Here is a 12,734-nt window from a genome sequence, read left to right as displayed (position 1 = left end):
TTTTCTCTGCTCCCTGGAACGGAGGCTATCCAAGATAGTTTGAGATAAAGTCTAAGAAACTCGGAAACATTAAGTCGTTTGGTCCTTTACGGTGCAACAGTGCTTTTAATGGACAAGTTTAAGGAAGTGGATTCTATCCAGTCTCTTCATGTGGTAGAGCTTTTCTGTCTCAGTTGTCCCCTTACATGTCCACAAAACCTCAAAGAACAGCGCCTCGCCAATCAAACTGAACCTCCGGAAGCAAGGAGCGAGGCGGAACCTCTTCGGAAGTAAGATGGCAGTAGCGTGGCGCTCTGGGCGGCCCTGGCCGCGACTCGGTAGCCGGAAGTCCTCCGGCGCTAGCCAGTAGGAAGCGGAAGTAAAGGGCGGTCGGGAGCTGGTCTCTCCTTTGCGAGGCCGGCTTCTGAGCAGAGCCGCGGGAAAGGCGCGTGTCGGCCGCTCACTGGCGCAGCTGCTGCCGCCTGCGCCACTGTCCTGCCCCGCCCCGGCGTTGTCGCAGGTGCCGTCGCGGACAGAGCGCGGCCCCTGGCATGGGCTGGAAAGGGGATGAGAGTGGCGCGTGTGCTGCAGCTGCAAGACCAGTGACAGGTACCCCTGGGGTTGGAGTAGGGAGGTCTCGCCGGCGGAGAGAGGGTCTGGGGAGCGAGGCCACCCTGTGTCTCGGTCACCTTGATCTTCCGATTCTTTCCTGACTCAGTTTCCCCTCCTGTGTCTCAGCCCTTCCTCTCTTTTCGAGTCCCTCTAGAAGTCCTTCAGTGTTTCCTGGGCAAATCCGGTTTCTGCGAGGGTGGCCGCGGACTCTCTTCATCGGCTTTGCGCCTTCATTGAAGAGCTTTGAAACCCGTGTGCCCCAGTGCAGACGGAGGTGGGGGACGTGTCCTAACACGAATTCAGACCAAGCTTGACCCCAGGGAGGTTGAGAGCCAGCGGTTTGCAGGACTGCGGTGGGAAAAAAAGAAATGGATCTTTTTATAGATTTCTGTTTTCCCTAAAATGAATTCGGGTGATGAATTTTGTTTACCGTTTTCGTTTGTTTGAAGGATCTGTTGACTGGAAATTGGATGATCCGGTTTCACTTTTAGTGTGGGACCTGCCAGAAGAATAAGATAAGCATACATCGCCAATGAGTTGCGGGCGTGAGCTCTTCAGTGTTCTTGACCAGAATCTCTAGATTGTTTTGCATTCTTTTTGCCAGATTTGAAAACTATCATAGTTTGTTCATTTGAAGTCTTGGGGTCTTATGCCTTACAGTGTGCTACACTAACTATTTTGCAAACATTCGTTATGCACTTGGCCAGCCAATGTTAGTGTGATATTTGAAGACGTTTTAAATAGCTATATGATAGCAACATAAAATTTGGGTTGATTATAGCCTTTCATTTTGATTTGCTTTTGATTAACTTAGCTGAAACTCATTTTTAATAAGGGAAATAAACATTGCTTTGTACAGTAGTATAACTCTTTCACAGTGCGTGTTTAACTTGCGAGGACTAGATTGAACTATGGAGAAACTTCTAGGTATAAATGTATATTAATTTAATTATTTCAGAAGTAAATTTATTTCTCAAGAAGGGTACTTTATAATATTTTTCCTCGCTATTGCCATATATGTTGAAACTCATCTATTAACCTGAACCCTTCAAGTGTTTTTTTGAGTTCCATTAGCTATCTTCTTCAGTTTAAGAATGGAAAAAGTTGGTGATGACTTAGAACTTTATGCCTTTTCTGTTTTTCAAAAGTGATAAACACTTGCCATAATATAACTTTGATGAATATTTTAAATAAATGAGCAAGAGATAGCGTCTTTAATTTGTACTGAAGAAACCAGGCCACATGCTGGATGTTATAGATGAATCATTTGGGCCTGGAACTTACTAAAGACTTTTAAATTTATGCATCATGCCATAAGCGTGATGCCTGTAATCATGCAGTGCCACAGTGAAGATTCTGCCAACTGTTAGTTTGCAGACTATTCCTCTTAATAAGCAACCTTGAAAGACTACTAGGGTCAGAGTGATATGGGATCTTGGCAAATGAAGGTATCCTCAAACAAAAGACAACTCAGAAAGGTTCTTATTTTGACTTCTGTGAACAGTCTTTTCCTCTGGTGTTACCTGTGGTATCAAGGATGTGGGGTTTGGGTGTGGGAAAGCTCTTCATTAATGTATGGCTTTCCTCCCTTTCCCATCTCTAATGATGCTCTGCTGCACCCCAAGAACTCTCTCTGTGTCTTTAAAACAGGTCTAGGGGATCTCTGGGTGAGTCATGATGCATAGTTTTCATTTTCACCCTTCTTAAGTCCTAGGCTGGTGCCACATCCCTTTTTCTCCCAGTTCTTTTCATTCATCTGTTAATGAACAAAGTCTGTGTTTGTTTATGTTGAGGGCCTCCTGTGTTCCAGGCATTATGCTAGGCATGTGACTGTGACAAACAAAACTCCCTGCTCTTGAGGAGCTCACACTCTGTCCCCAGAATCAGCCCCAGTATGGATCTCTTAGGCTGGTGCTTGATCGCACCTTTGGTTCCTTGGTTTCAAGGTGAAACTGTACCTCTCTTGGCCATTTGGGACCCAAAGACTCTGCCCCTAGAAATCCTTGAACTTGCCTTGGGCCTCATAATAAAGCTGTATGCTCAGTCTAGGTCTGGACATTAAGAACCCCTTTTTAAAGCCAGGGCAGAGAGCATGGTATTGTAGAACTTTTTAAAACAGGCAGGTGTAGGTTCCAATTATTGCTATTTATTAGGTAGTTACTTAGCCTCTCTGAATTCCCATTTTCTTATTTTTAAGGTGGGAGTGATAGTGTTTCACCCATCATGCAGCGTATTTATGGACTGTCTGCTGTTTGCTAGGCGCTGCTGTTTACTGAGGTCAACAGAGTGGAGCAGGCCTTGTGTGGACAGGCTGGGGACGTGCTGTTTGCAGAGCTCTTGGCAGTGGTGCTGTCCAGAGTGCCTCTAGTAATTGCTCAGTAAATGTGGGTGTCTGCTCGGGTGGAGTGGGGAGGAGCCTCCTCCTCACTCTGCATGCAGTGGATCTGGGAGTACTGTTCATTGGCATCCATTTTCTCATCTGGAATCATCACTGTTGGGGGTAACACGTCTAGGTCCCTGCAGGAAAAATTGTGAACACAGCTGTAGCATTTTTACTGCTTGAACATAGTTCATGTGCACTGCCTCTGGTTTAGGAACTTGATGATTTGGGGGTAGGATTTTTAAAAATTTTTGTTGGCGCAGTGGTAAAGAATCTGCTTGCCAATGCAGGAGACGCAGGTTCAGTCCCTGGGTTGGGACGATCCCCTTGAGGAGGAAATGGCAACCTGTTTCAGTATTCTTGCCTGGAAAATTCCATGGACAGAGGAGCCTGGCAGGCTACAGTCCATAGGGGTCATAAAGTTGGAAACAATTGAGCAGGCATGCACTGTAGTTGATTTACAATGTTGTGTTAGTACAGCAAAGTGCTTCCCCGCCCGCCCCCCCCCCCCCCGCCCCCGCCCCAGCCCCAGCCATAGAGGATACATTTCCAAGGAGTGTTTTTGGGGCCTTGTAATAGTGATGAGCTGTTATTCTATAGTTTAGAAAATAGTTTCTAGCTTCTCTTCCTTATGACATGTTTTGCTAGAGCAGTTAGTTTTTGTGTAGTACTTGGCACATTACAAAGTGACTTTTGCTACAAAGTGACTTTCGCTACCAAGTGATTTCATGTTGCTTTCTCATTCTCCCTGTGGCAGATACTGTTATTCTTATTTTAGAGAGTGGGAGACTAAGGGTAAGGGTGCAGGAGTTATTAGGTAACATGCTTGGGGTTAAACTGTTGGTAACTAGCAAACTCAGGAATTGATCATAGGTCTCTGACTATTACTAACCCATGTTTGTTCTATCAGGAGGAGCAGGTTTCTGAGGCTGCAGTCCATGAACCTCCAGGGGAGGGTGTCTGAGAGAGTTCTTGAGTGGTCTGAAATTGTATGCAACAGTTTGGGTCCTTGCTTGCCCCTCTGCAGGAAATGTCAGTAATTTTTGCTTCTTTGGGAGAGGAGCCTACCTCATTTCCAGTTTCCTCTCCCGGCCAGCCCTGCCCCCCCCCGCAACCCCCACACCCCACACCCTCCCAAGCCAGGACTTACCTGCTAGCAGGTTTCATTGTCAGAGGTCTGGTTTGGTTAGTCCTAGTCTTTATTAATGTTGATTAAAAAAAAAAAAATCTGTTTATAAATGGGGCTTCCCTGGTGGCTGAGGGTAAAGAATCCACCTGCAATGCAGAAGACAGGGATTCGATCCCTGGGTCAGGAAGACTGTCTGGAGAAGGAAATGGCAACCCACTTCAATATTCTTGCCTGGGAAATACCATGGATAGAGAGCCTGGCGGACTCCATGAGGTCGCAAGAGACAGACACAACTTAGCAACTGAACCACTACACGTTTATAAATGGGACGTTCATATTTAATTTTTTGTTTCCCAAGAAACCAACAGTGCCTGAACTTCAAACTCTTTTAGTAGTTTTTGTGTAGTACTTGGCAGTACTTGGCACATTACAAAGTGCTTTTGCTACAAAGTGACTTTTGTTACAAAGTGATTTCATGTTGCCTTCTCGTTCTCCCTGTGGCAGATACTGTTATTCTTATTTTAGAGAGTGGGAGACTAAGGGTAAGGGTGGAGGAGCAACTTTTTGGGGTTGCTCAGTGGTGAAGAATTCACCTGCCAATGCAGGAGACATGGGTTTGATCCCTGCTCTGGAGGATCCCATCTGCCACGGAGCAACTTAGCTGGCTCACCCCAACTGTTGAGTCTGTGCCCTAGAGCCCGGGAACCACAACCACTGAACCCCCATGCTGCAACTGCTGAAGCCTGCATGCCCTAGAGCCCTTCATCCACAGCCAGTGAAGCCTACGAGATGAGAGGCTGATCTCTGCATGGTGTAGGCACCCAGGAGATGAAGTGCAGCCTTTGTAGAAAAGAGTGTAATGAACCACACACCTTTAGTTGTGTGTCAGTAATCAACTAACATCTAGTGACTATCTATAGATAGTATGTGCTGTTATATATTTTGGAAACATTTTTATTTCTGTCACAGTCATGTTATTTTGTGTCTCTAAGTATAAAGATTCAGGTTTAAACATTGCCTTGTAGAAAAATCTTTTTTTTCCCTTTCTAGGAGCTTGCCGTAAAATGGGCCTTCTGACTATGCTTACTGGACTATGGCTGTTTTCCTCAGTTAAGGCAGATTCAAAAGCCATTACGACCTCTCTTACAACAAAATGGTTTTCCACTCCATTGTTATTAGAAGCCAGGTAAGAAGACATGTTTTTTCCTTTCACATGTTTAAATGAAAATGTAGGCTCTGCCAGTGAATATTTGGGAGCTTTTAGGGAGTGGGTTCTCATTATGCGTTTAGTAAGAGCCCCATTCAGCGTGCACTGTGTTGTGTACCATTCCCAGGCTGAGAGAACACAGATTCTGTCAGCAGGCTAGGACTGCACTATGATAGAGATCCTTAGGGACTTCTTTAGACAGATATACTGAATTGGTTAAGTTATTATGGTGCCTTCCAGGAAGAGTGTAAATATGCTAATAAAGGAAGAGAGTGTTGTACTTAAAGGAAAATTTCTGTTTATTTGAACAAGATGCTAAGGGGTGTTTAATACAAGAAAGGGAAGAGAGCTTGTTGAAGTGCGGGTGGAGGACATAGCCCTCCTGAGAACTTGGAAGGAGACAGACCCCAGATAAAAGAGTGCAGGGGGGCGCTGAGAAAGTGGCCACGTCTTGTCTGATGTTAGCTTTTCCAAAATCAGAATGCAGTTAATCAAGTTGTTATTGGTAGCATCTTTCACTCTTAGCATTTTATAAAACAATGATATGTCTTAAAATTGACAGTTGTCTTTGGGCAGCGTTTCCTGAAACACACTGGACCCTAGTCTCCTACCCCATCTACCTCAGTACCATCTGGGACTTCAAGAAACTCTGGAAGGCTGGTTCTTGCCTGTTTGCCTTATGCCCCATGCAGCCATTTCTACTTCTGCTGTGTTCCTGGGGTCTTGGTGCAGAAAATGAGTTTCAAAGGCCTAGGCTTTGAAGGGATTTAGAGTGTAATGAATGTGTAGTAAATCACACCAAGTTTCCCACCGTTACCTCTCAGACTAGAAGAGAGTCTCTGGTCTGGGGAGTATGGAAGAAAATGAAAGCTGAAGGAAACTTGACAACACTTCAGTGAACCGCAAGAAAGAGTTAGTAGACAGATTGTAGAAACCATGCGTATGTTTTTAGGGGAGAAAAAGAAAACATGCATCTCAATTTCTCAGTAACGAAGATTGCCCAAACTTGAAGAAAAAAAAAAAAAGAAAATGTCTTAAAATTGATAAAGTAAAATATAGTCAATGATTTCTTGGAAGATTTTATAAACGAAATATACATTTTAGTAAATGTTTGTTACATAAGTATAATCAGATACCTGTCTTTTAGTTAGTTTTTTTGTTTATAGAGGGAAGCTTATTTTTATTGTATCTCAAATAACATATAGCTAGGACCTACAGCGAATCTTTCTAAAGCATACATTTAGGTAGGTGAATGATAAACATTTAGTAATTTCAGAATTTGATAGAGCTGGAAATTTGAACTGTTCATCAGTTAACTTTGTGGTCTATCTTTGTGACCTTCAACTTAGCATTTTATATTCTCACATCTTTCCTTAATCCCTAGAAAGATGTGAACAAAGTGTTTGTTGTGTTGATGGTGTACCTCCTAAGGAAGAGCCTCCTTTGTATTGAGGAGAGGCTGGTAGGAACATGGGACACGCAGGAGCTGGCCTTGACTTGCTGAGGAGCCTTCCAACTTTCTGCCAAACAGACTTTCTCCCATCACTTCTCCATGCCTCCCTCTCAGCAATTAAAGGGCAACAGAAACAAACCCCAGGCCCTAACAACCCCCCTGCCCGCCCCACCAGACCCTGCTGCTTATATGTCCTAGTGATGTTACAATAACTAGTTAGATAAATGGGCCGAGCCCCTTGTTAGATCTTGGGTGTTTGTAGCAGTGAAGTGTGAAGGCATGTGAGGTCCGCGACTGCCTGGGCTAGGACTCTTATAACTAACTGGATGTTTTTTTCTTCCTTTCTGCTCATCTTATTTTGGATGATTTGTCTGGTGTCAGTCTAAGTCATTGAGATTTACTACTACTTTACAAATAAGTTTGTGTAGCTATCTGTAATAGATGTTTTAAGATATTCTGCTTAATATTCATAACTGGGTAACATCCCATTACTCTCACTTATACTGACAAACTTACTGGTGTTTGTATATTTTCTTAGAAGAGTCTTATGGCATATACTTATGGACTTTTGAGAAAGTATGCTCAAATTGTCAGCCTTAATTGATCAATTCTTTTCAGTTCTTTGATCTCAGTGAAGTGAGTATTATAAACTGTTTCCTTCACCCCAGTTTACCCATAACAAACATAGCCCCTTTTCATGATATCCTGGCCATTTGCCATTTGGGTTCACTATTTTTAGTTTTCCTTTGTGGCTATTTACAGATAATTTGCTAGGGTAATGGGATGGGTAGACAAAACATGCTATGCTTGTTTGAAACCACTCCATATTCACCTCTAGAGCTGGCTGAGGCCACCATCCTTCCCTCCCGCATCCACAGCAGACACTGATGGTGGGTCACAGCACGTCCATGGTGGGAGGCTGAAGGGTCAGATATTTCTCCATACATCGAGGCATGCAGTTAACACAGACATTTTGCTTTCCTTGCTTCTGGCCCTTAGGGACTGAAAATATTCCTGTGTGTATTTTTAGACTGGACCTGATGCTAATGAAGGGTTTGTAGCTTTCTGATTGTCCATCAATATTTAATTGAAGTAGAGTCCTGAATATGTTTTGAGCAGCTATAGTTACTAACAGAAATGTTGTATAAGTAAAGTTCTGTTATTAAAACTGAAGCAATCATTTATTGAATACATAAATATTATAATGGCCTGAGAATGCAGCTTGAAAGATTTGAGTGATGAAGACAGGAATGTAAATTCCAGATTTTTCTTTTACTACCTCTATGCCCTTAAGAAAGTTAATGTATTTATAAGTGGAGAAAATGTTATATATGATGTGCTCTCTCTCTACCTGTCACCCAGTTTTAGCGATTGTCAACTCAAGTCCAATAACCATCACTATCACCACCTTCCTACCTTCTCCCACTAAGACATTGTAAAGCAAATCCCAGACACCGTAGAATGTCTTCTGTAAAACTTGATTTTTCACTCAGTGGAATAGATATCAGAAGCTAAAAAACAATTTAGAGCAAAAAGCAAACAAATTGAAGCATACTGTAAGCAAATGGCAGCGTTCCTTTTAATAGTATCTTGTACTGTTCTTATCTTCCATGGCTTAGTTCAGTGGATCTGGTAATTAGTTTTCTTAAGACAGTTTGACACTTAGACATTGTAAGACTTACTTATGCATTGGGGTGAGAAAGAATGGATGTTTATGTTTTCCTGTAATTATATGAAAAGTATATATTTATGTGCATATGGCCTTTGTAGGAGGGTCTTAGCTTAAGTGAACCCTTGTTCTCACAACTAATGAGTGTGTTACTTCTCCCCCTTCTGCTCACTTATCTTGTGAATGCTGCTTTAATTCATGAATTTAGCATTTATTTATACATCATAATTGGTCTTAATACCTGTTTTCTTACATTGTAAGCTATTATAAGATTGGTGTGATGTCTGTGTCAGTTACTCGAAAGCCTAGAAAAATGCCACTCAAGGAGGCACTAAATAATACATTATTATAATGGGTATTTTCAGAAACCTATTTTTAGAGAAGCTGTGCATTACCAGGAAATGTTTCTTATTTTTCCCATATTTCTGTGTCTAGCTGTGGAGTAGAGTGACAGTTGTACATCCCAGTGTTGACAAGTAATGGGAAAGTCTTCCTTTGGCTAGGTAAGCTGAGATCCAGATCTGTAGTTTGCTCTAAGACAGGGAAAGACCACCACTACATTGGTATGGCTTGGAGGAGAAGTAACCGATTTACACGAATCATTCAATGAGTACCTGCGTTTTCTTCTCTGGATTTTAAAGGCTCTTGAGTGAAGTAGAATAGACATTATTTTATTTTAGGTCGGTACAGTGAAGTCAAGGAAAAAATTAAGATGGCATTAAGTTCTAAGACCTGATTTTATTAAATCAGGGCTAACTTTAAAATTTGATGGTCTTCAAAGTTTGGATTTATGGATTTAAAAAGATTACAGCATGCTGCCTTTAGTCTCCTAGAAATGTTTCTAGGAGTTACGTTTTCCTCAGAACCTTAGGCGAAACATATTTTTTTGTTCTTTGTAAGTCTTTCAGAAAATGAGTGAGCAGAACTAGTATTAGAATTATAAATTCCTAATTCTGCTTCCACTACTGACAGCATTTTCACAAATGAGATTTCATAACCTTTCTTTATATTGGGACTTCCCTGTTGTTACATTTCTATTATTCTAGGATTCTTAAGGAATACCTGTGAAGCTGTTAAGTGAATGAACTATGAAGCTAATTATTAATAGCTAATAAGCTAGTAAGAGTTACCTAAAGTTAGAAAATATTTTATTGAAATATATTACATATATTCATATATAATATATATTATCAAATAAAAGCCAAGCTTTGGACATTTGGAAACTTAAAAGCTTATTTTTACTCTCCTTAGTAATATAACTTATATTGGAAGATTTTTATTAAGTTGTTTTATTTCTGATATTTCTCTCTTTTCTCTCAGTGAGTTTTTAGCAGAAGACAGTCAAGAGAAATTTTGGGATTTTGTAGAAGCCAGTCAAAATATCGGATCATCAGATCATCACGGTAAAATAGAAGCAGATGCTTCTTTGACTTTGGTGTCTGGGAATATATTAGAAATATGGTCTCTTTCAGAGTATGGTGGCATGGCAATTAATGAAAAACATTTTTATCTTTAGTGAGTAGAATTGTCATGGCAGCCAGCAGAGTCAACACAAACTAGTAATTATTTTTGAAAAAGTTTACAACTTTGGCAATAAGAATTGCCTTTGATTTTTCACCCCCTTGTTTTTTGTTCTTTTGTGTTCTTTTATTGAAAGTGCTATGTGAATATTTTGCAGAAGTCAAATTCATTTAGAATCATTTAGCATCTACATAATAACCATCAGATTTGATTTGCTTTCTTTTGTTATGAATTACTCAACTGATCTGTTATTTGTTAAGTTTCTTCTCATTGAGTGCCATCCAAAATGTTTTCCATTACGCATGCCAACCACTCACAACTAGAGTGTCAAGGTGTCGGATTAATGTAAACTGTATCACTTGTTTAGTTTTTTATGAACTTTCACAAACATTTTCTAATTCAATGTAAACTATATAGAATGTGGACATTAATAGTCAAAGATGCTGATACATGAGTAGTTAAAACCTTGAATATTGCATTGACAGGCATAAGTCCTTGTTGAAGTGAAAATGTGTAAAAATTATAAATATGTGACTGCTGTTAATGTTTGAATTGATTTTTAACTTTATGATTTAAAAAATTAGAGCATATTTAAAAAGTGAAGTCTAAATCTTTTTTTGCAGTTTAAATATGTAAAAGTTTTGAACAAGCATCTGTAAGCTTTAGTTAAATAATTTAGAGTCAACTAGAATTGTTCAAGTAACCAAAAAAATCATTTTAGTTTACAGTTTCATAAATTTATCAAAGTGGATTTTATAGTGAAATTTGAACTGACATTTAAAGTGAAATTTCTTCAGTATAAATGCTAGTGTGTTTTTGGTTGAAGTTAGGAGAGTATGATTCTTGGAAGTGACCATAGAAGTATATTAAACACTTTATTTGAAATATCATTCATAGTCCTACTACCCAAAGATAGTCACTTTTAACATTCTGGCAACATTCCCTTGTGGCTCAGATGGTAAAGTGTCTGCCTACAATGCAGAAGACCTGGGTTCAATCCCTGGGTTGGGAAGATCTCCTGGAGAAGGAGATGGCAATCCACTCCAGTATTCTTGCTTGGAAAATCCCGTGGACGGAGGAGCCTGGTAGGCTGCAGTCCATGGGGTCGCAAAGAGTTGGACACAGCTGAGTGACTTCACAAAACATTTTAAGACATTTCTTTCTGATCTCTTTTTCTACTTTGAAGGTGCTAATGTCATACAGAACCTTTTACAGTTTGCTTTTTAAAATGTTAAATATTTTCAAAATTCTTTCTTAAATTTTTCAAAAATAGATAATAGTAGTTTAAAAGTCAAAGCTTCACATACCTGAAACTATCATAATATTGTTAATCAACTATACTTCATTATAAAGTAAAATTTTATTTTATTTTATTTTATTTTTTTTTTAAAGTAAAATTTTAGAAGAAAAACCAAAGCTATATGAAAGGCTATACACAGAAAAATCTTGTTCCTTCTGTTTCTCTTGGCTTTTTATAACCATTTAAAATTAATTTGTTTAGCCTTCAGTATTTTTTTTTGTTTTTCTTTTTTTTTTTAACAACTATTGAGTTGACCAAAAATTCGTTCAGGTTTTTCCATACTATTTTACAGAAAAACCTGAATAACCTTTTTGGCCAATCCAATACATAAGTATGTATTCTTATTTCTTATTCTTTCTCACAGTAAGAAAAAGTAGTGTACTAAATATGTTGTTTTGTACCTTGTGATTTTCATTTAATATATCCCGGGGATTTTTTTATACTGCTACATGTATTTTCCCCCCAGATAATTTGTTTCAATTGTTTGTTTTAATGCCTCACCCCAAACCATAGTTTTATTAACATCGTTTAATATCTTGTACTTCCTCATTACATTGCTCAGTCTTGTTGGGTTATTTGAGTAGATAACATGTGCCAGGGGACACAAAGACACATCATAGTTTCTGTGTGCAGGGGCTCAAAGACTATTGGGGGGGTAGTTAGTGATTAAGTAAATGAGTGAAGAATATGCTAAGTGAAAGAGTAACCAAAGAAATATGGGAGTAAAGAAGAGAGGAACATGATTGATTGAGGTGTGGGAGTAGGGACTGGGAATGCCTCCGTGGAATAGGTGCTCTCATAAACGGAATTCTTCCTGAAGAAGAAGGTGGGAGTGAGTCATCCAGGTAAGTGGGAAAATCTCAGTCCAGGGAGAGGGAATAGTGAAAAAAGGATTGAAGAGAGGAAGAATCAGTTGCACAGTATACTCTAAGTAATTCTAAGCATTTGATAACAGCTCAAGACAGTATGCCTTGCTTCCCTGGTGGCCCAGGAGGTTAAAGGGTTCTCCTGCAATGTAGTAGACCCGAGTTTGATCCCTGGGTCGGAAAGATTCCCTGGAGAAGAGAATGATTACCCACTCCAGTATTCTTGCCTGGAGAATCCCATGGATAGAGGAACCTCAAGGACTACAGTCCATGGGGTTGCAAAGAGTCAGACAGGATTGAGCAACTAACTTTCACTTTACAAGACAATATAGTGGTAACATTTTGCAATCATATGCTTTTGTAACACATAGCTTTATACTTTGTGAGCTACCTTATTTGGATACCTGTAGTCATATAAAATTATTTTGGTTAATATTCTTCCTGACAGGTACTGATTATTCCTATTATCATGCAATATTGGAAGCTGCATTTCAATTTCTGTCACCACTACAGCAGAATTTGTTGAAATTTTGTCTGTCTCTTCGCTCATACTCAGCTACAATACAAGCCTTCCAGCAGGTGAGTTCAGTGCTTCCATGTGACAGTATTTTTTTAGGG

General features: G+C 39.9%; 1 protein-coding gene across 1 annotated transcript in view; it reads left to right on the top strand.

The window, feature by feature from the left end:
• The first annotated feature begins 358 nt into the window (after window positions 1–358).
• The window catches only part of UGGT1 (UDP-glucose glycoprotein glucosyltransferase 1), a 112,871-nt gene continuing 100,495 nt past the window's right edge, over window positions 359–12,734 (top strand). Inside the window, exons 1-4 of the mRNA XM_043894221.1 lie at window positions 359–588; window positions 5,151–5,286; window positions 9,750–9,832; window positions 12,565–12,695. Of these exons, the coding sequence (XP_043750156.1) occupies window positions 531–588; window positions 5,151–5,286; window positions 9,750–9,832; window positions 12,565–12,695 (408 nt within the window). The 5' untranslated portion in view covers window positions 359–530. The remainder of the gene's footprint in view (window positions 589–5,150; window positions 5,287–9,749; window positions 9,833–12,564; window positions 12,696–12,734) is intronic.

Source organism: Cervus elaphus, chromosome 33 (genome assembly GCF_910594005.1).
Source record: "Cervus elaphus chromosome 33, mCerEla1.1, whole genome shotgun sequence".
In the NCBI taxonomy this organism is placed as follows: domain Eukaryota; kingdom Metazoa; phylum Chordata; class Mammalia; order Artiodactyla; family Cervidae; genus Cervus; species Cervus elaphus.
Note: the sequence above shows the minus strand (reverse complement) of the source record. Positions and strands in the feature narration are given on the sequence as shown.